Consider the following 24,876-nt stretch of genomic DNA (forward strand, 5'->3'; position numbering starts at 1 on the left):
CTGTCAGTACCACTTGCTGAGCACACTTATCTCAAAGTACATAGCTACCAAGAACAAAACCTCAAAGAGGGCAGCATCTTAAATGCAGCAAGAGGCAGGAGTCTGAATGTAACAGTTGATAACAAGGTCAGAGAAAAAAAGCACCAATAACAAGCATTCCCGTCTGAGGCAGACGAGCACTCGAGACACGGCTCATCGCAACTGTTCTGACACTGCGAAGGACCAGCTTATCAGTCAGCTCCACTATCTACGCAAGAAATGCTGTTAGCCATCACTGGCCTTTAGTTTTACCCGAGCACCAATTAAGCGGCACTGGACTGAACACAAGCACCCATTTCTGACGTTCTACAACTGTAAATATGTAGTGAATAGATAGTGAGAAACTTTAAAGAAGTTTAAAGGGTAGGCAGCAAGTATCTGCCAAAATTTAAACTTCAATGACAACTACAAATATCGACAGTATCAGCATCAGGTCAATACTAGCACAATAGGATCGATACTTGTGAAGTGAAAATGACAATATATACCTCACACATGCACTAGGTTTTGTTGTTTTAACTAATTATTGTGTATCATTAAAATGTGTTCAGAATTTGCAAATTGATGACGATTCAAGTATCAGTATCAATAAATGTATCACCAATACCAATACTGGTGATTTACTATCAGTATCAGTACTATTTAGTATCAGATCAACTCGAAGATTTGCAGTATAGCACAGCACTAATGATAACCTCCTCTTATGATTTCCAGTTGCAGTTACTTCTTAACTGAGTGAAGTCGAACTCTAAATACTGACAAAAGGTGCTTTTACAGTATAAGCTGCTTTAGTAATAGATCCACTGGATCATCCTTTAGGAAAGGAAAAAAAGATATTCAATCCCACAATTTCATAGTGACGCACCATTAAATTGTTCTAAAAGAAACAGACTGCTTAACTGAAAACTGGCTGTTAATTGTTGTGTTTTTCATATCGTGCTAAAATTTGTTACTACAGTGGCTTGCAAAAGTATCAATTTTGAATCAATTTTATTGGAATTCCACGTGAAAGACCAATACAAAGTGGTGTACACGTGAGAAGTGGAATGAAAATCATACATGATTCCAAACATTTTTACAAATAAATAACTGAAAAGTGGGGTGTGCGTAATTATTCAGCCCCCTTTGGTCTGAGTGCAGTCAGTTGCACGTAGACATTGCCTGATGAGTGCTAATGACTAAATAGAGTGCACCTGTGTGTCAGTACAAATACAGCTGCTCTGTGACGGCCTCAGAGAATATTGGGAGCAACAACACCATGAAGTCCAAAGAACACACTTTGGACTTCCCTGACTTTATCCCAGACAGGTCAGGGATAAAGTTATTGAGAAATTTAAAGCAGGCTTAGGCTACAAAAAGATTTCCCAAGCCTTGAACATCGCACGGAGCACTATTCAAGCGATCATTCAGAAATGGAAGGAGTCTGGCACAACTGTAAACCTACCAAGATAAGGCCGTCCACCTAAACTCACAGGCACAAGGAGAGCGCTGATCAGAAATGCAGCCAAGAGGCCCATGGTGACTCTGGACGAGCTGCAGAGATCTACAGCTCAGGTGGGGGAATCTGTCCATAGGACAACTATTAGTCGTACACTGCAAAAAGTTGGCCTTTATGGAAGAGTGGCAAGAAGAAAGCCATTGCTAACAGAAAACCATAAGAAGTCCTGTTTGCAGTTTGCCACAAGCCATGTGGGAGACACAGCAAACATGTGGAAGAAGGTGCTCTGGTCAGATGAGACCAAAATGGAACTTTTTGGCCACAATGCAAAACGCTATGTGTGGTGGAAAACTAACACTGCACATCACTCTGAACACACCATCCCCACTGTCAAATATGGTGGTGGCAGCGTCATTCTCTGGGGGTGCTTCTCTTCAGCAAGGACAGGGAAGCTGGTCAGAGTTGATGGGAAGATGGATGGAGCCAAATACAGGGGGTTCAACTCCCAGCAGGACAACGACCCTAAACATAAAGCCAGGGCAACAATGGCATGGTTTAAAACAAAACATACCCACTGTGTTAGAATGGCCCAGTCAAAGTCCAGATTTAAATCCAATCGAGAATCTGTGGCAAGATCTGAAACTGTTGTTCACAAACGCTGTCCATCGAATCTGACTGAGCTGGAGCTGTTTTGCAAAGAAGAATGGGCAAGAATTTCAGTCTCTAGATGTGCAAAGCTGGTAGAGACATACCCTAAAAGACTGGCAGCTGTAATTGCAGCAAAAGGTGGTTCTACAAAGTATTGACTCGGGGGGGCTGAATAATTACGCACACCCCACTTTTCAGTTATTTATTTGTAAAAAATGTTCCACTTCTCACGTGTACACCACTTTGTATTGGTCTTTCATGTGGAATTCCAATAAAACTGATTCATGTTTGTGGCTGTAATGTGACAAAATTTGGAAAAGTTCAAGGGGGCCGAATATTTTTGCAAGCCACTGTATATTTTTAACAACTGGGTTTTGAAACTACTATAACTAGATCCTCAAAAACTCTCCTTCACACCTTTCCTTGACTGACTGTCTTCTGTAATGTTCATAATAGTGTTTTTGTAAGACATTATGAAGTCTCAGTAAAGCTGACCCTTGATCTTTTCGATAGAAAATGTTATTCCTTGATTATTCTATTCTAGCTGACACATCTTTTCCCACACAATTAGAGAGAAGGAGGGTGCATGGATTTGTGCAAGCACACAAAAGGAAGCTACAAGGAAGGATGGAAGCCAAATAAGTTTTCTTAAATAAATCAATAAATGATACCATATTGAACAAGTGTATGTTGTGCTAAAACCTGAAGAAACTCAGCCATGAAAGAATGGGTTGCTCTCAGGAGCTCAGAGAATTTCAGTGTTGTACCATGATGGGAAGCCACCAGTGTTAATGCACTCACTCGAGTTGTGAAATATTCCTCAGTCAACTGTTAGTGGTATTGTAACAAAATGATTGGGAACAATGGCAACTTGACCATACACCAGTGCACAAAGCAAGGTACGTGGATGAGTGGGTTTGGTGTGGGATAACTTGACTGGCCTGCACACAGTCCTGACCTCAGCCTGACAGACTTTCTCATCCAACATCAGCATCTGAGCTCACAAATGCACCTCTGGAAGAATGCTCAAAAATTCCAATAAACTTATGTGTGAATACGTTTGAAGGCAGACAAGAGAACAGTGTTGGCTAAATAGTATTGATACAGTATAGATACAGCACGTACCATCAAGCTACAATGGTTTGAATCTGGCAAAAAGCATTCTCCACTGCAAACTTTTGTAATACAGGCAGGGAATAAACATAATTAGAATAGACAGATGAAAACACTTTGGAGAGAATACAGTATGCATTATGGATGGATGGATGGATGGAAGGAAGTAATAGCAGCAGCAGTAGTAGTAGTATTGCTCTTATTAACTGCTGTAAGAAATTATTTTCCCAAATATCGGTTAAAATAATTTCTTATTCTTCATTTTATTTAATATAAGCTTGCAGGTTAAAAAATTATACTTCTGAAATCCTGTTTTGAGGCATTGATTTGGCTCTTGGCCGTTGCCATGTTGGTATTTTAAGACTAAATACTGGGATGAATTTGACAGAAAACTGAGGAAACTGCACACTCAGAGAATGAACTTGCTAACACAGGGTGGCTATTCCACTTTCATCATGTAGTTTACTCCAAACAGGCCCATATTCAAACAAATGAAGATGATTCTGTATTACTGAAATATGTGGTAAAATGTTTTATTGAATTTACAAGTCAAAAAAGTGGCAGGCTCCTTTCTCACTGACTGTTACATATGCTAAAAAAACCCCAACAACACAGGTTTAAAGTATTACCAAACTGAGTTTCACTTTTCAGAGATTACATGCATCCTTTATGTGCAGTCTCTGCGCTGGAGAATAAACCAGGGTGTTACCAAAGTCAGGAGTCAGGTTTCCTCCTCAGCAGGCCAACAACAGCTCGACCACGTCATCGGTGCCATTCACGTCCAACTGTGGTTGGAAAGTTAAAAAAAAAAAAAAAAAAAACATCGATAGACTAATCAACTGAAAAAAAAAACCAACCAAAATAAATATGAATGAAGGGGTAAACACTATTTTGGGTTTATGAAGTGTCCCTTTAAACTTGCTAACACTTTAAACTTGACAGTGCAGCTTGGGGATTTCAGTAACAGGCATTGTAATTAGCCACCACATAATAGGAATGACCTTATTAAGCTGCTGCTGGGTCACGAGCAGATTTAGGTTATCAAAACACACGCTCTACAAAGTATTCTTTTATTTAAAGTACTATCATTTTATTTTTATTTTTTTAAACCCAGCTGGCACTCGACTGCACAAACACACAAAATGCCTGATCTTTCTTTAGGAGTATCAATATTTATGCAGTGGCTGAGTCCATATATACCAGCGGTGAGTCCAAAAATCAATGCACGCCTGCTACATATTTTAATCTCCCTATGAAGGTCACATTATCCACCAATGCCTGAGAGGACAAACACACACACACACACTCAGAGAAAGCAGCTAGCAGTGTTTGCATTCACGCCACCCTGACCCTTTTACTAGTACAACTAATGTCACTGAAGCACACACAGTTTTAAAGACTGGAAAAAGAGACGCCGCTCATCAGCCCCAAAAAGATTTATGTAAACCATGACGTTGAAGGCACTTCATCTGAAAAGGCTGCGTTTTCATGTTTTAGCTCTGTGTAACTCGTGTACATTATAGATGAGGAACAAGAGAATAGGAGTATTCAGTGGAGCCCTATCGCTTACCAAAAGGCCAATCTAAATCTCCTATATCATGACTAGCCACTACTTCAGAGCCATGGGGGTAACACAGAAACAACCTCAGCTTCCCCTGAAGGCTGCCATAAACTTCAGCGCAACAAGCCAAGCCAACAAGGAGCTGCAGTGAAAAAAAATAAAAATAAAATAGATTTTCACAGCGTTCTCATGGCTAAAACTGAGGAACTGCCAAAGAGATTCCTGCCATTATATGAATATGTCACTTTGCTAACAGAGCTTATGAAAATTAGATGAACATTTTACGATCTTGTTAAAACCGGTTACATTATTAAAAGGGCACATTCATCCTGCGAGGTGAGGAAAGAGAGCCCGTAGCAGATTGAAAATTTAATAAGCTCAATGCAGTGGCGAGAGATTGAGAAACTTGGCAGAGGTTTAACTTTAAAATCCTGAACACGGGCGTGCGATGATTTAACCTCATTGTAGAGTAACATGCATGCACTCAGTGGGTCAGAAGACAGGGGATTCTGACCTGTCATAAACCCATTAAACGGCTTAGCTTCAGACACTTCCACCAGCATTTAATCTCTCACATTAAGCATTGTTTCTGTCATCTCTGTTGTTTTTAAATGTGGTCACATGGTGTTATCTCATATGTTTCGCAGCAAATGGTGTGTTTTTCTTCTTCATGGTACCACACCTTCACTGAATAAAGAAAGAGAGTAGTGTGATGCTAATGCCCACGGCTATCATAAGAGGCCAGGCTGTAGAAGTAGGTGGCTGTTGTCAGCAGGCTGCGAATCATCTCTTCTCTCTGCTTACTGCTGATGAGGCTGTGATTAACGTTGTCTGTGTGTCAGAAGTGTAGTATTATCTGGTCGGGCAAAAACCAAACCACTGACTACATGAAGTGCAGCATATGTATGTCTGTGTATGTGTACCCTTGTCTCCGCGCATGCTGGCAACAGACACCCTGTGTGTTAAATCCCACCATACATCATGCCAGATCCTTGCAGACCTGTTACAGCACAGAGGCAATGGGCCCAGTTCCAACAGCAACACTGTCTAACAGTTTACATTCAAAGGTTTGCGTTTTAGTCAGGATATAACAGAGACTGTCATTCCTCTTCGGAATGACAGCAAATTTCAATTACAGTCTGAAGCAAATGTCTTTTTTTCTCTTTTGGCGACCGATTGCAAGTAAATGCAGCAACCAACTGGTTGCCCATAGATTCAACAGCTTATCACAGTTAATTGTTGTATTGTTACAAATAGACTGCTAAAATTATCAACTTGACCCAAATCAATTGCAAAGTGATATCAGAATTACTCAGACTTATTGGCGTTTTATTGCTGTTTTGACACACCAAAGCCTTTATGAGTGTAGCAACAGACTCCTGGTCATCACAGACTCGGCCCCCGTCTGCAAAACAACCATTTCAAAGACAATAATATCACAAGTTCACTGCCCACGATAATTTTGGCCATGGTCTCCAACCCCTGTTTTCCCTAGCATGACTTTAATATATATCAACAAAATCATTCAACATCAGTTTTACCAGTACTTTGAATTTGAACATTTTAGTCTAGTTTCTGTTAGGTTATACAATTGATTACTTAATGGTTCATTTAAGGCATAAACGGCAAACATACTACGTGTCTTAATCAAAAAATGAAACATAATGCATCAGGATGGATGCATATGCATGCATATATGAAAGTTATCGTTAAAAAAAGTTGTAAAATAGGTCTAAATAAAACCTGTGTAATGGTCCTTTAAAAATTGCAGTTTAGTTTTGTATGTAATGCAGGAGGAGACTCATGCCGAATGCTAATTTGTTAATCCATAATAGCACATAGGACACCAGATAATCTATTTTGAAAGAGGAGATTGTACATGTGTTGGCTCATTTTTTTCCTTTTTCATACAGTCTGTTGTTATGATCTGTGGATGATGACGGGGGAAAAACACCAGTAAAGAACAGTATTTATCTGAATATCTCAGCATTTGATAGTTTTTTGTCTTTTAACATTATCTTTGAAAAACAATCACAGTATCCAGATGTTTACTGGAACCAATGTAATATTCAGGATTGGTCAGTGCTCCACATGTAAACTCTGCTGCTCCAACCATAAACAAATATACTGGTGTCAGGATGACCCTAACCAGTTATTCCACTGGAGAAGCAAAAAGAGCTGCAGAGTGAATGGTGTGTAGCAAAAACAGCGTGCGGTCCAGGGTCAGCCAGCAGCATCTGAGCGTTAATAAGGGGAGTAATTGAATTAGAGGATCAGTGGACGCCTGTAGTGTGGGCGCCACGCGGCTCTAATTTCATTACAAGTGATGTAAACATGAGGTTGGCCCCCAGCACAAGGGCCTCCAACATCAATACATGCACAAATGATTAAAAAAAAAAAAAAAAAAAAATCACATAACTACATACCCACACCTGTTTGTCTCATATAACATCCTGTCCCCAAGCACACTGATATTTTTTGTGGGTGTTGTGAGCTAATAAACACTAATCATAAGGGGAAAATCAGGGTCATGCAGTAAAAAAACAAACAAGAAAACAGGGCCCGAGTAGCATCGTCTCCTCACGATGAAGTCTTTAAAGTGTCAATCTGGGGAAGAACAGTTGCTCAGTGGTTAGCGCTGTCATATCGTGGCAAGAGAGGGACAGATTCTCAGCACTTTCTGTGAAATGTTCTGAATATCAATGTGCATGAATAAATGATAAATCTCACATCGATGGTGGAGTGCATAAGACGTTAAGTTGACGCGACAGAATATTTTTAGTTAGGTTTGTTTAGAAGTGATGCTCTAGTACATCTACACTGCAAAGTCACTGCAATTTATCCCATCTATCTGATCAGCAGTCTAATATCCCTTGGCCCCGATGAGTAACTTGACCATTAAACCAAGCATAGCTGAAATAAACCTGAAAGCCTGACTGTAGGCCTTCTGACAGTCATGAATAAAGGCAGTTAACCAAGAGGAAAATGTTCACATGCCAATACGTCTTGCCCCTTTTCATCTCAGATGTGACAATGAGACACTCCCAGAGGCAGATCACTTATCAATATAGCTGCAAGCGGGATTAAGGGGGGCCACGCGGATCAGTGGGGCACAGTTGCCATGGCAACTTGATCCGTTCTGATGTTAAACATACGATTGTAAGTAAAGCCCTTCTAGAATTAAGACCTTCCACTTCAAAGCTATCTCGGCAACATCTTTGGGCAGTTTTTTGGGCAGTTAGAAAGAACCATGAACGGGTCCATGATCCGTGTCTCAGCACTGAAGACAGAAACACTATAGGTATTAAATATGCACGTGATATATTCAAGACCATAGATTAAAAACAACTGATATGGAGACATAAATAGCTCGTTTTTTTGGTTGTTGTGCTGAAGGAATTGTGTTGCCTGTCCCTGCCAAAAGGATTACACATCAAATTACTTCATCGGGCAGCAAACCAGTAAATTTTCTCCATTTCAAAGAGCAAATCTGTTCATGTAACCCACATCTATCACATGCTCGGTGCTAAAAATGCTTGCTTGGACCGATCCTTGATGAACACTTTATCATTTTCTTTTGTTTTATGACACCTTTGAAAACAATTTCATTACCTTAAAGCTTTGCAAATGAGAAAAGCATAGGTGAGCACACCCTTCTATAGAAGAGAGACTTCCCTCCTCTAAGGTCAATCCAGAAGGTTTGAGCAATATATGAGCAATTCGCTTGTATGTTCTGGAATTATGAGTAGCTTATAATGGCCAATGTAGTTTAATACTGCTGTGCATTAATGAACATTAGCAACCCATTTCACTCACACAATAACTCCTCTCTTTGTATTCTACACTTTGCTTTACACACTTATTAGATAGTTGACATTTTTGGCTGGAGGGGCTACTCTAACCATTGTGTTAGTATGAACTCTGCCCAGTTTTACATTCAAATGATATTAGAGCAGACTACAACTGCATGAAATATTTTGCATTTTTACAAAGTAGGTTCACAACTCACAAGTAGGAAAGTCACAAAGCAGAGAATTGCTTCTTTCATGAGCCGTTTACTCTGATCTCAAAAAACATTTGCAGTCGTACAGTATGAGTTGCTCTGGCAAAGAAAACATTTTTTTTCATGCCAACTTTTGTAGAATGACAATCACAACCCAAAGATTTCTCCTTCAGGACAAATCTGCAAGCCTAAAAAGACAACACGGAACAAAGTTTGATCAAATTTAATGAGGTTTGCCCAAAAGCAAAAGCATAACCCACAGATAGAAACGTGTAACGGCTGAAGACAGCCGCTCAACCAGGAAGACACCTTTGCTAGAGTGCACTTGCAGTCTTGTTGATTACATCTCCGTCAGAGATGATAACAGAGCAGCGGGTTAATGAAGCTCACTGCAGAAGTGCCTCGCGTCGTGTCAGTTTTTCATTGCATCACTCGGTCTTACGTAGAGCCGTGCAGTATTAGTAATTACTGACGCTACTTCAATCTTTCAAGATTCATAATCAGCTCTTTTTCCGCTTGAGGAAACCAGCAACACTGCTTCAAAACCAACCACCCTTTTACAATACGCCTGTCACTCCCAGTCCATTTCTCTGTTGACTGAGCAGTGGAAAACACCATCTAATGACAAGATAGGATGTGTGTTAACTTTAAAAGCATTTGTTACCCAGCAACCACCGTGGAAAAGATTTTGTGTGACCGTACCTCACTCAAGGATGTTGTCAAGGTTGTAATTAGTACTAAAAGAAGGCCACCTGCCAAGTAATCCCATAAACTCAGCACTCCACATTAAGCATTTTGTCTGCTACGAGTTAAACGCAGGCACGGGAAGATGCACTAATAACTGTCCATCACACTGATTTGCAGGAATACCTCCAGGCAAAAATTAATAATTCATTTATATCACTTTTCTTTAAAAAGAAATCATGTCTGGTTGCTTTACAAATAATGCTGCGTGTGACTGAAATGGCAGATCAGCACTTAAGAAATGTTGTTAATTAACAAGCAGTCCTGTCACAAGCAGGCAGATAGGTTAAAAAAATAAAGTTCACACTATGCTCATTTTGGATAAAATCACAGTCAGCAGTGCTAACCTTGCACCCCTATCGACTAGAAGTATGGACTTTAACACCAGAATGCCGCACTCTCAGTATGTGAGGCGAGAAGGTGTTTCTGTATTTTTGGAGATTGTCTCCTCACAAAACCAACAAAATATGGCAGGAGAAATTTAATAGAGACAACACCTTCTCTAGTTCCTTATGTTACCGTTAGTGCCAGTGTTATTCTTATCGCTAGGAAAATCAGGACATCAGTTAGATTGTTCATCAACGCGCAACAGAAAAGCTGTTAATAACAAAGCTTCAGTTTATGGTTCAACCAAAAGATGTCACCCATAACATCACCCTCTGTGAAAACAACAGTCTGGTAAGTGCTGAGGAGACACAGAAGAGAAAGCCAGAAAGCCATGCACACACATAGACACGTACATATACGCACGCACACGCGCATTCCCTTTGCACAGGCACCACACTGAGATCTAATCGATGGAGCTCATTCATATTGAACCACAGACGTCAGGGGAAGCCGGGGGAATTACAAGCAGCCTCCGCTGTGAGATCGCAGCCTGGAGGAAGCCGGAGGAAGACAGCTCTGCACTGGTAACCTCCAGTTTACCGTCCACTGGATTTTCAGCAACACGATTATGAGGTGTCCTAACGCCCCGAGAAAGTACAGTCAGGTTCACTGCACTTAAATTGTACTGTTAAATAAAAGTATGTGTGTATGCATATAAAACATTACTTTAAGTCCAAAAAATTACCTTAACCGATTTCCACCAACTCATAGTAGCACTAACATACAACCTCAATGTCATAGTAGCTCACAATTCACCAGTTATTGCCTGTAAATGTGACCTCGACCTTAAGGCTGATTTGAATGAAGACCCATTAGGTGATCATTGCATGCAGGTTTGAGTAAATGCTGACTTGGGAATCGTAGACAAATACTTCACCACGGCATAATTTCATCAGTAATTTGGCAAAAAACAAAAAAAATAATAATCACAAGGCTCTCTCAAATGTCACTAAAAACAGGATCAAATGATTAGCAAATCATTTAAAGACGATATTTAATACAGCTGTACAAACACGACAGATCAAATGCTAAAACTAAATGTTTTTTTAATAATCCTTTTTTAATTTCATAAAAATAGTCTAATATAATAAAAATTATTTTTCAACTGTGCTGCATCATCTCTTTTTTTAACACTCATAAGCATTTGGGAAGTGATGGGACTAACTGCCATTAAAGTGCTCACCAGTTCAGGACCTTTTTCAGAAATACCTTTCATAGTGTAAGAAATGGGTGACAGGGATGGAATAGATCCAGAAAGTGTTTTGGGATTGTCTTTTTGTAATATGTAAGGGTTTCCCTGAAAAAGATCTCGTCCAGATGGCATCTATGTTGCTTGTTGTTTCAAAACATGTATATACTGTTCACCATTAATATGGCCTTCAGAAATATTATTGAGTGGGCCATGTTGACCAATGGCCCATACAATAACATCTTGGATGCTGGCTTTTGAACACAGCTCTGATGACAAGCCGAACCGTCCTACTTGTCTTAAACCCAGAAGATGTGGCACGCATGTGACAAACTCTGTTGACTGACAGTGTTTTTTTTTTCAGGAGTTCTTAAACCCATCCTGAGATTTCTACCATAGACTTGTGTCTGTTTTTACTGTAGAGCCATAAGAGCTTGGCTTTTGTCTTTGAATGACGAGCCCCACTTATCTTTACATCTGAAACATTCAGGCTCTCTGGGATGCTCTTTTTATATGTAATGCTGGTACTAATTAACCTCATTAGTTGTGAGATGTTCCACCAGGTGTTTTTCATGACACAACCTTTAAATTGTTTTAATATCCCTGACCCAATCAATAAATCAACATTTCTCAGCTTCAGCATCTGAAACAGATAGGTAATCTACAATAAACAATATATAAACCAAGCAATTAAAATAAAAGTGTCACAAGTGCCTGGAAAAGGCCTTATACTATGAGGTAGTGCTGGAATTTATATATTTACAAAAGTGATAAAGACAGTAAAATGTAAGACTGACACTATATAAGAGAGAAGTGCAAATTGCATTAATAAATAAAATGTACACTATAAATCTAAGAAAACCAGCAGTATGAAGGCGTAATACACAAATATGCTTGTGAGAGGTGTGTTCACCTGTGACAGAATGAAGAGTTGTTTTACAAGTTAATAGATAATGGCAGGAATGAGTTCCTAACATTTTCTTTATGGCAACGAGGTGAATCAGTCTGAGAGAGAAGGAGCTCTGCTCCCTCAGAAGTGTGTAGTGGAGCGGGGGTGATGGGCTGTCCATGATGGAGACCAGTTTGTTCAGTGACCTCTGACCCTCGCTGACTCAAACGCCTCCAAATTCTGACCAATGACAGTTCCAGCCTTGCAGATTAGTTTGCTGATCCTGCTGGCATCTCTGCCACTGATGATGGCAAATTATACTAATTTCAGTTAAATTATTTTCAAATATTTGCATTCTGTTTTTCCTGATATCTTTCAAAGCATCCTACATTTTGGGGTGCTACCAACATCTTCCTGTAGGTTTGGTGTAATTATTAGACAGGAAAGAGGTGAAGGCCTAAGTTTGTTCACATGGTCAGTAAAGAAACTGCCACTTTGACCCCAATCAGGCTCAATGAAGGCTCTAAATGAACAGCAGATGTGTTTTCACAGCTCATTTAAAATTAAACCAACAACTGGGAGAAAAAGCATGGTTGACAGTCGAAAGCAGGGAGAAGGACATGAAAGCCAAAAAGCGCCGAAAGCAAACGCCTTGATAGCGGTCTTCAGCCGGCCTTAATGGCCCATGAAAAGTTCAGCATTAACGAGACTTTATCTCCCTCACACACAGAGAACTCACCAGTAACTTCTGCTGTAGCCTTTGGTGGCTCAGGGTCTCTGGGTTAAGTCGCCAAGCTTGGCTGTAGTCCTCTAGAAGACAAAGCTCGTCCAAAAGGTGGAGGGGAAAAGCTTCATTTCTCTGCAGTGGGGGACAGGGAAGGTGGGGAAGTTATTTGTCACAATAGCAATGGGAGGTTTATGTGCAGCTTTTTTGTTGGGATTTGCTGTATTCCAAATAACCTTACACTACTTTTGCTGAGTCCCACTGGTGATGAAATCTGCTACCACTCGATCTGTAAGTGTAGGTGACTGGCTGCTAACAGCCAGCAGGAGTTCTGAGTGGGAAAGCAGCTCTAACAGCTCTAACAGATACACTAACGCAGTGCAAGCAGAATGTGTGTTTCTCTTTATTGATCTTCACGGATTCAGTCAGACAGCAAAGCATGCTCAACTACCTGCCCACCTGCTGCTTTTAGCAAACTCCGGCAACTGCATTTAACTATAAATGCAGTTGTTAGAGACTAATTAAATTATATTCAATATATATCAAAGTATTTCAAAGCAGCTCATTTTACATAGTTTCTCAAATCTGCAAACAAACAAGCAACATGCTAATGTCGTGTATCATTGAAAAATATCTCTTAAGCACTAACGCAAAACGCAAATTCGTGAAGCGTTCCTCATTTTACCGAATTTCCCAGAGGAACCCACCCGAGGGATTAATAAAGTTTTATCTTATCTTTTTTATCTTATCTCTTAACAAACCCACATAAGTATAAGATGTCACACTCAACTAAGGCACTTGTTTGATTATTTAGATATAAAAATGCTTGATTACTTTAAATATATTATGTTTATAGTTATTAAATGACTCCTTCTTGCTGGTGTAAACTACCGGTAGATCTATATGTCTGGTGCAGACATATAGATCTACCGTATTGGGTGCCAATGACAAGAACAGTGACTCTTTCATTGCTAACTATTGCCCGTGCTGCATACCACAGAAAAAGTTCAAATCAACGCAAGCAGGAACAAATGTTGGAAGGTTGTTAAGCTAACACAGCTTCAGAGCTACCAGTTACAGAACTACTTTTATAAGTTTATAGTTAACAAATCTAGCTCAATCCTATACTGCGTTGTTTTGTTTTCTAGTATACTCCAGGTACATTTTGCTGTCTCAAAGTGATCACACACACACTCAGATTGACTTTGTGTGGAAATCTGTTTGTCCTCTATTGTTAGCCAGGCTACTGTTAGCCTCTGTGCTATAACTGAGACTTGGTAGGGAGTGTTACAGTCTAGCTTCATTTAGCAGAAGCTAGCCAGTCCTCAGTGCCCAAAGACAACTGTTAGCAGGTTTAATTCATTCGAGAGACAGCGTCTTTCCATCATCACAATATAGCTCATTTCAGAAGCTGGAAATGAGCTATATTGATAAAAGATGGCAGTCTGATAAAAGATGGAAGTCTCTTACGTGTGTTGTAAAATACTTCTGGTCCTGTAGAAGTCTACTGGACCTCTGTAAACACTTTGCTATTGCATTTATGGTCTCAGTCACTCATTTCAGGTCATACTGAATAAAAATGAAATTCATTTTACAAATCTTGATCATATTATGTTTCATCAAGGAAGATCATCTGGGATATCATTGGCTAAGTATAGCAAAGAAAAATAAAATTAGCGTCTGGCACAATACAGTACGGGTTTAATGAGACACTGAGTCAAAGATTGATTTCACCTGGTTGTTTCAACAGAGCTTTCCAAATGCAGTTAGTGAAATCCAACTTTGACAAACGTAACATTTTTCCACAGTCTTTGTGTGCTCACAAACTGTGAAATTTCATGTTTAAATCCAATTCACCCCTTCTAGCACTTAAATTCACCCCTCCACAGAATAATGGAAACAACCAGGTGTTTTGCTTTACCAACATGTATCGTCTGCACAAACCTACGGCAGTACTAAGCATCCTCAACACAAAATGACTCTTAATTAATTCTGCCGTTCATGAGAATCTACACAGCAGCTGAAGAACATTTAGCACAAAAAAATAAGGAAATGGCTTGAAAGAAGTGTTAAAGGAGGAAGAACTAGTGATAACGATAATGTTGGATCCTGTTAACAGCAGACAATTACAGAAAATAATGTCAACAACAAGACTGATATTTGTAATATTTTCTAATCATGTATTAGTTAATTCAACTACGGACATGTGGTGGCATGATGAAATTACATTCATTCAACAGATTTTTTTTATGAGTGCAACAGGCTAAAATAACATCCTCTCTCCATGTTCTCCACTTAGCCAGCAACACTGATAGCACTACCTAAACTTATTGCCAGGCTAGTGGAGCTGGCTGGAATAATAATGCCCCCTGTTAAATTATTCATGGATCCAGTCAGGTGGAACCAGATGCTACTGTTGTGTCATAAAGGAAGAGCTGTAACTCAACTCAAGCATGGAAGGCTGTTGCTCCATGGAGGGAAAGACTGGATCCAGCATGGATGCTGCTGGGCTACAAACAAAAACACGGAATGTCATGACACTCGCTCGGCTCTTTCCAAGTGACATTTTCCTGCGAGTGTTCAAACAGAGGACAATGGTTCAGTAGGTTGATCCATATGGGGGTAAAGCCTAAGGTGCTTTTTGCTGCTCACCACCCTGTGTTGGTGTTGCTGTATACCCCACCCTGACATTTGTGGCCATGCCCAGAAGATGACCTTTTTTGTCCATGCCATGTTTTAGTGCTGAATACTAATGCTATGGTGCTGTGTGCCCGCCACTCATGGGAACAAGCAGTGCTATTTTTAGCCACATGTCCCCAGCTGCACATCTCCAACCCGGGGCCAATGGGCAATTAGTGTTTGTCTCTCATGGAAGGAGGCAGTGCTAGAAACTCCATAACACAAACAGACATCTGGACACAGGCTGTCTCTGTCCTGCCCCGCACCCATGCCACAGGGCACAACTCTTAAAGCCATGCACTCCCTCCCTCCATCCGTCTCACCGCCCATAAGTGCTCAGTCACTCGGAAGCTCCTCTCTCTAATCTAATTCACACACATTTGTGTGTCTTCACTTCATAGACATTTGTAAAAAAATTACAATTTGTGTTTACATCCGGCACTTTGTTAAGTCCACGCAAATGCTTGTTCCTTAAAGAGGCCATCCATATACTACAATAGTCATAGAGAGAAAATATACCATATTTTTTGGAGTATAAGGCGCACTTAAAATCCTTTAAGTTTCTCAAAAATGAAAAAATTAAGTGCGCTTTATAATCCAGTGCACCTTATGTATGAATTCTGGTTGTGCTTACTGACCTCGAACTGATTTTATGTGGTACATGGTGCTCAAAAATCTGTCAAAAAACGCTTTATTAAAACTTTGGTAGGCTGCACTGCTTGATGGCTTGTTGGAGCATTACGGCTGCCGTAGTCAGGAGCCGCACGGAGCAATCCAGGTCCAAACTCCGCTTCAGGTCCCAAAGTCAAACGAACACTGCGGCATCACTGAGAGGTAAGAACTGTCTAAATTCTTTCATCTTTAATAAAATGATCAGCGCTGCTTTACCAGGTGTAACAATCAAGTTTGATTTCCAGGCATCCATGAAAACAGAATTTATTAAATTTAACAGCATTAGAAGTTAGCAGGAAGTTTCCACCTAAACATAGCATGTTCTGTGTGACAGATTTCTTAGAAAATTAAAATGTACAGCTCTGCTATCACTTCCAACATAAATGAAGACAGAAAACTAAACAGCAGTGATGTTTGTAGGGTTACTGAAATTGGACTAGCTGGTATATAATGATGTGCTACGTGATTGCTAGCGACACAGCTATGTTAGCATAACATAAACACTAGCTGGGTCCCAAAACGTAGGCTACATCCTTCAGAGGCCGCATTTGAAGGCCGATTATGTCACAGCCAGGCGACAAAGGCTGTCCCAATTCATCGACTCCTTCAAATGCGGCTGACAAATCCGTCCTTCATTTTCCCCGAATTTGAAGGATGGGTCGGGTGTGGCCTTTGTGGCCCATCATATCCCAGAATTCATAGCACAGCCCTGCCAATTCCAATTTCCAACAATGGGAGGAACCCACCCGATGGACTGTCCCATTTCACAGCCTCGCACTTCCGGCCTTCTCAGTGTTCGAAGGACTCGGCCCACACAGACCACGAAGACCGGGTCCTCTGAAGGATGTGGCCTTCGTTTTGGGATACAGCTACTGTAAAGCTGGAGGATGAATGCTAACTTTTTTCCACTCAATAAAAGTTAACGCGAGGGTTACCAATGGTTAGGGGCAAATGCAATCGCATGGCAGGATGCTGTAAACGGACCAAACTTCAGTCAGGAGAACAACTGAGATAATCCATCAACAATACGAGGTTAGTCATTAATATACTGCAACAACATGGGAATAGAGCAGCTGCCAGAGAATTCAACATTAATGTCTCAATGGTACAGAAGTGGAGGAAGCAAGAAGAGTTAGTTAAGTTAAGTTAAGTAAACTTATCTGACAGTTTTGTTTCGGTTAATGCACCTTATAATCCGGTGCTCCTTATGGTCCGAAGAATACAGTATATATAGAAGTCAACCGCCACACAAAAACAGTCACACAAAATGGTTTCACATCAACTTGTCAGATGTCACTGGCAACTCAGGGATGTGCTCAGGGTGTGCTTTGGTGCAGTAGGCACCAACCATAACATCATCAGACACACGAGATTACAGTTCACTTTTGAAGAGCAAAGTCCTCAACTGGAGGCTGAAGAGCTGGTGATAGAGCTAGTTAGCCCGCAACCATAGTTCCAGTCTTATGTTTTGGTTTTATGTGATGAAATGTTTCCTTAACAACTGCTTTTTACTTTTTCTTATGTGGTTAGGTTTAGGCACCAAAACTAAATGGTTAGGAAACCTTACAGTTCTCTGACATTCTGGAATCCTGGCATGAGGAGTTTTCTATTGGTAAAGTAGACTCATTTTATTAATTAGAAAACCTTGAAAAAGAAAATGGAACCGCAAAGAATAGACTGTTTGCTTTGTCTTAATATTGGTGTGATCTGTTCGACTAAACTTGGAGTCAAATGGAGAATCAGGTTTTTAAAGGTGGAAAGAGTATCAGTTGCCCTTTACATCTTTTAGAGTTTAGCACAAACTGCAGTTTCTAGCTCAGGAAACTGAATAATGCATTTTCCTGCCTTTTTGATCAAACTTTCACATTAACTTGTAGAATCATGAAATGGATCACAATTGGACACCATAATGTTCACCCATTTGGATTGTAGCCTACTCACATACTATATTTTTTAGCAATGTACCACCAAAATAGGACATGTAGGGGATATCTTTCCCTTACTATATGAACACACAGATGCAGGAATGCTTCTGAGATAAAGACAGGGGGACGTTTATCTTATAGTCTTTATTTTTATTTTGAAAATAGGAATATAATTATAAGATCATGCAGCTACTGAATTGCTCAAAATGTAATTATCCTCACCACACACATAAAGTATTGTGATTTCAGCCATCGGTGGCCTCACGGCATCTCCTCCACTCAATACTGACTTTGTGAAAGTTGAGAAACATTTGACTCAACATGACAGAGATCTGGTTAGCAGGTTAGAAGATTCCTGGGCCAGGCCTTTTCTCTGTGGAGTTTCCATGATCTCCCTGTGCCTGCTAGGTACTCTGACTTTCTCCCACAATGCAATGCTTGTTAGTTTAACTGGTGATTCTAAATTGGCCTTTGGTGTAAACGTAAAAGACTGTGTCTCTCTGTGTTTGCACTGAGCCAGACTGGTAAACTGCCTTTTGCTGTATGCCAGATGTATGAGTTGGATAAGTGTTTTGGAAAATTGATAGATGGCATAAAATCCTCACACAATAAGAAACTGGGACTACTTGTTTAAGTGATTTCCTAAAAAAGCTGACAGATAATGTTCTGATAACCTGATCATATAATTTGTGTAGCCATAAATAGACGCCTGACTACATTTAGTAGCATTAAAAAAACGAAACATTATCATCAGTGTGTAAATATCAAGTCTGGCAAAGCAGAAAGAAAAATCAACATTCCTTTACCCTCACGATTGCCACTGAACTTTGTTTTCATCTTTCTCTTATGAATGTTGCCTTCAAACATTGCCAATTAAACTAATTGAATCCTGACAATTATTCCAGCGTACAGGCATTTGGGTTGTAATCCTAGATTCCCAATGTCTCTAAGTTAACACAGCATATTATGATATATTTGGTTGAGCAGGTGTAATGAGTCTGTTAAAGAGTCTGCATGTCATGATGACCTCTTTAATTCATTTTAGTCAGGGCAAAGCTAATTCAATCCACCTTATTACAGCTTCTTTATGCAATTATCCCATGCCCCCGTTCACTGATGGGCCAGCATAGAGGCAGTGGATTGGACAGCAAGCTTACTAACCCGTAGAGACCTATAACATAAAACAATGCAGAGTAACTTCTCATAACATTAGCAAACTGGAATGACAAAAAGGAAATGACTGTGTGGCAAAACATACTCCAGAGACAAGCCTTCCCCCCCTCAAGTAATCCGCTGTGAAATTTCACTTGATCAGGACATCAGAATCAATTACATCCTCATATAAACAAGAGCATTAACTCTGGAGCACATTAGCATCCCATTAATCACTCTCAACTTTAAAAGTGGTCGAGAAACAGCTAGTGTACCTTGAAGTGACTGGCACAGCGTATCCATGGTGCTGCCTGCCAATAATATGTTATCAAAGAGCGCGCAATTAACCTCCAGCATGGTGGACAATACACAGAGTAGAATGTGTCCACATAAAGGACACTAACACTGGACTCGATCTCTTCAAAAGCCACTTCAGACATTACAAAATCCTGCTTTTTGTCGCCTGCTGTTTTAACTATAAAGCAAATACATCACATAAAGCAGACCGTGAATAGCTCCCAGCGGAAAAAAAAAATCTGATTGTGTAAGTTTGGATAAATTAACCTGTAACATCTGAGTGCAGTGTGGGCGAAGCAGACGCAGTAAGCACAAAGGTAGAGACAGAGATAAAGACTGAGATGAACCTGTGGAGATAAGCTTTTTTATTACAAAGCAAATCCCAACAAATAATCATCACTGCCTGTGGATTTTGGCAAGATCCGAATAATCATTCCCAACCCCCAACCTCAGGCACGATCATCTACGTTTTAGAACAGCTCCAAATAGCCCTTACTCTCACCGAGCTGACCACCAGCACAGACATGCTGAAAGGTCAGAGAGGGACACAAACATCTCTTTAAACTCTTTCTGTATGGAGTCTTTCTGCAATACATGAGCAATTTCCCACGTCACCAGCACCAAAGCCCACCCATAATTAATGATTTCAATCATCTTTAAAACTTCTAATAGTATTGTTATGATGGTATTAACAAGTGCTTTAAGACCACACTGCACTTTGTAACTTTCATGTAGAAGTCTCAAACTGTAGGATACTCACTAGAATTTGCCATAAGGCCAAACTGAGCAATAAGATCATTGATCAGGGGTGAGACTAGGAACCCACCTGTCACTCCAAAGCTGCTTCTAAAGTCCTCTGTAGAGATGTGAGCCAAAGCAAAGACTATCCAAGAAGCACTATGTCAATCAGGGCTGTGTCTTTGAGTGCATAGATTGGAACCACTCAAAGTAAAAGCCACATAGCAATCTGTTTGGTGTTTGTAAAAGACTCTGAAACATGGTGGTGGTAGCACTGTGTATGGGACTGAGTCTCAGATGAAGGGACAAGGAGACAGAAGGATATTTCCCTGTATTTAACTCTTGGGCAGATTTGTCCAAGAATGGAGCAGCACAAGATTAAGGCAATGGTTCACCAAACCCTATAGAACATCTGTGAATACAACTGAAGATCTGAGTTCACAAAATAGAATTGTGTTAATAGAGTGCAAATGTCAACATGACAGTTGCCTCAAAGTGCTGTATATTGTCAGGTAAAGACTTTACATTATAAATACAGAGAAAACCCCAAAAATCGGATGACGCCCTATGAGCAAGCACTTAAACGTTATAGAAATCTGAAGACATGTTTGTCATTATCATTGGTTGAAATTGAATATACAATGCTATATGTGCGCAATATGAGAAAAGATCTGGATACTGGTTACATCCCAGAAACTCGGATCTAGAGATCAGTTAATCGCCCACACTTGGGAAAACTCTCTAACCTCGACTGGTTAGAGAGTGGCTGCGAGAGGTTGCTTACTGTCACTTGGTGAAAATGATAAAACTGGTTGAAAGCAGTATGCAGTAATGCACCAAAAACCTCCTTGTGATTGCTTTGGTCACAGATTCCCTATAATTTGTATGGAAGGCGCCAACTTGTCTACAGACACTGGCCAAATATTCACTAAGTGGTAGCTGGACTGTGTGAGACAAACTGGAAACGTTCGCCTTCAAAGTTGCAAAGTTTCAAAGTCTGAAACATGTTGATTGCAGTGGGAAGGCACAACTTTTCCTCTCAGTTTCTGGTTTGTGTTACGCTTTTCCCAGGTTTCACTAGCACTCAGTGGTTAGTTAGCAAATGTCTGCAGAGTACAAGTAAGGCTCTTTTATTGGCAACTATAAGCTTGCGTAGACAACTACAACCAGCCAGCAGGGTAATAGATATTTTTCCGTGATGGCTGGAAGTTGGCTGTGTTTCACGACGAAACCTCTAGGCCTCTGTTACTGAAACCTAAGCAATCCTGCTTTGTGTGCTACCCCCAGCTGGTCTTTCTGGAAGGCAGATGTCCAACTGATAGAAACTACATACCAAAATAAAGCAAACATTCTGGTACGCAGTGGAGTATTTTATATAACCTGTAATGAAGTATCTACATTTCATGTACATTGCAAAAGTGGCATTTTATACTGGTGTTTTTTTAAATAGAGCTTTTTTCTAATTCAATACTTTGTTCTGTATTTGCAAAATACTTGAATTGCTTTTTAAGTTGCATCAGTTAAGCAAACTAGATTTTACCCCTAGAGTGGCTTTGTTATAGGTCAGCGATTTATATAATTGATGTAATTTCTATATATGGTTAAGAAAGTTCTACATAGATTCATAAGCTATGTCATCAGCCTAAGCTTTGTTTAGGCCCTACAGGTTTGTCAGTACTCTGTCAAACATGTAAATTAGAGGCAAAAAAATAGCATCGCCCTAACAGCCAATCATTAGAGCTAACTTCTGTGGAATCTACTCTCATGGTGTTTACACTACAGCAGTGTTGTCCAACTGAGTGAGTGGACTGCCCTGATCAGATGCAGGAACAATCAATTATGAATGCAGGCAGATTCCTCAGATAATTGCATGTGGCTCCCTTTTGACCTCCAGTGATGTCAGCAGCGAGTCCCCACCACAGCAAACTGCCTCCATGATGACAGCTGGCACAATCTACTTACATTACATTTGAGCTGCAGGAGCCATGGCGTGACACAATCATGTTCACTATGTAAGCATAAACATAGATATATGTAAAACCTCACGTGTAAAGGCATACGTAAGACGATACATATATTTGGAGACAAGCTCATGAACACAAATACACTGAGCATGTGCACACAGTGGATCTGTCCTGAGGCTTATAAAGCTAAAAAAAAAAAAAAAAAAAAGCAGCATAGATTTGAAATGAAATACCCCGAGGACACATGTTTGCTTTGTCATGCACGGGACAATCAGAGCAAGCGATGTAGTTGTAGACAATGATGATGCACTTACTTTCACTCTGCTGTCACAGAGTCTCCCGGAGCCATCTTTACAGAGATTTCCCAGTGAAGATAGTGTTATGCAACAGCGGCGGTGGACCCTGCTGTTCATATTACTAATGCCTCACACTGTGGCGGGGTCACGTGCCTTATCCAGGCCACATCCAGACGCCAACGGCAGCCGTGTTCCAGCTGTTACTATAGCCTATAGCTTTAGTCACTCAGGACCATGCTGAACCATGCTCCTCTCACAATCCTACATCCCAGTGTTAAGCACGTTATGCACGTTAAGCACCTTAGACCATTTCTATCTATGTTTTTCTCCAATACCACCACTGGAGGCAATTCTTCATATTAGTTAGTATTAGTAAAGTGCTATACAAATACAGGCCATTTACCATTTTAGTAATGCTATTGGGCTTATCCACAAAACTATACACCGATTGTATAATGATACACAAAATTCACAGTTCACGTGGTTTCAAAATTATTTTGTACAATGGTGCAGCAAGTCTGCTCACACATTGTGTGAAACACTCAGTGTACTACAACTCCAGTGCTATAGGTGTACTTCAAAGCAAGTTAATGGGTTCATGAGCTATCTCAAGCTTAAAGTCAGAGTATTCAGTGTCACAAATACTCTTTTTACCTGACTAAATCACAGTGGTAACTTATGCTGAGCATAATGTCCTCAGGAGCAGGTTATGTTCAGAGCTTTGGTTTGAAATCAGCCGGAAATGCCACATCACTGATTCTTTTATTTGCAGCACGTTTTTAAACGTGATATATGTCCTCGACTGGATGAATACATATGCAACTTGTTAAGCCATACCTTACCAGCCCAAACTGGGTCTCTCTGTAATGTATTTAATAGGTGATGCAGAAAAATATAAATGTTTTTAGATTTAAAAGTTAAAATTTATGCAGTCCATCATATTATTCAAAGCTGCTCATTGGGCCAAGTTGGAATCTTTGGTAGGTGGATTCTGGCCCTCGGGCCTTATGTTTGACACCACTGAACTAGAAGTTAGGTAATAGCATACCTTTTGTTAAAGAAAAAATAAACACAGACCAAACCATTTGAGCCACACACACCTCACCCTATCATTCCAAAGCACTGGTTAGTAATGTTTTACGATGCTTTTAAACACTAGCTACAAACCACAAGCTAGCTTTTTTATCTTATTAGCCTACATTTGTTGACATAAACAGCCAGAGAGTTAGCAAAACAGAAGGAAATTTAAAATCAGACATATGTCATGACTTAACATTGTTTTATTCCATCACTCAGCCAATATCCCACCACTTGTGTTCCATAATTACAGTAAACTAAATCATTCAATGCTGTCTTTCCACACAACCAGCAGTGAAGACGTGCTTTGTCCAAAGTAGTGAGAGTTGAACGTAGATGGTTGGGACATGGACAAACCATCCAGAAAAATTAAAACTGTGCAGAAATTCTATTTGAAGACCATCAGATGGCGATAATTGTGGTTGCAAAAGCGTTCTGGTCCAGTTTATATGGAAAACGTGTTCCAGACTTGATGTCTGTAAACATCTGCTTAATGAGTTCATGGGCTCAGTCACTCATTTTGAGTGATATTCAATAAAAAATTTATGTCTTTCACACGTTTCAAAAAGTAGGATTATCTGTGCTCACTGGCTACCAGGTGTCAAACACGTCATTAGCCAATGAGCTAACAGCTGACAGTCAGTCTTCCAGTTTTTTGAAACCAAGATGCAGATGCTGAAAACTTTCATTTCAAGTGGTTGACATTACAATAGCTATGTCCGTTTTTATACTGACTATGAGTCTATGTCAAACAGCTGTCCTTACTTTGGCACAGTATGCAGCACTGTGGGTGGAAAGTGCAGTCTTACCCTCTGGCACCACAGGGAACAACAACTTTTCTGGTGGAGATAAAGTTTTGCATTTTTTAATCCTTCACAAACAGACAGCTGATAATGTTGTTTTTTTCCCCCCTAAGCAGGTATTAATTTTACATTTGACTTTTATTGTTGTTGATTTTTTAGTTTTTGATTATATAATTAATGCTAGTTTGATTGTTAGCCTTACAAAGTGTACAAATGTGTTACCTGGTAAGATAGAGGGAAAAAAAGTATAATTCAATCAGGCAACAATATTTTCTTAAGAAGAGAATAAATCTCTTTGCCATGAGCTTTTTAACTTTGCAGTTGCAATAAAATGTTATAAAACACCCTAAAGGAAAGAGAAAATCCCACCGAGCTTAATCTGTGTACTTTAATGGATCAAAAGTGCATTTGTATGCAAAACCCACAACTCAGAACTTTACTGTTTTCATTCATTCTCTATACTCTCACCAAAATACTCTTTATATGTATGTAGCAGATTGAATACAGATTAGCTTATGAGGATCTTGACACAAGTACA

General features: G+C 39.9%; 1 protein-coding gene across 2 annotated transcripts in view; it reads right to left on the bottom strand.

Annotated features, from left to right (window-relative positions):
- rimbp2 (RIMS binding protein 2) overlaps positions 1 to 24,876 on the bottom strand; it is a 103,697-nt gene that overhangs the window by 64,606 nt on the left and 14,215 nt on the right. The window contains exon 4 of one of the 2 annotated variants that reach the window (XM_040019089.1): positions 12,751 to 12,870. The exons of the other annotated variant lie outside the window; for it this stretch is intronic. Within the exon in view, the coding sequence (XP_039875023.1) occupies positions 12,751 to 12,870 (120 nt within the window). The remainder of the gene's footprint in view (positions 1 to 12,750; positions 12,871 to 24,876) is intronic. 2 annotated transcript variants of the gene reach the window in all.

The sequence above is a fragment of the Simochromis diagramma genome, unplaced genomic scaffold, assembly GCF_900408965.1.
Source record: "Simochromis diagramma unplaced genomic scaffold, fSimDia1.1 OVJJ01000822.1, whole genome shotgun sequence".
Classification (NCBI taxonomy): Eukaryota; Metazoa; Chordata; class Actinopteri; order Cichliformes; family Cichlidae; genus Simochromis; species Simochromis diagramma.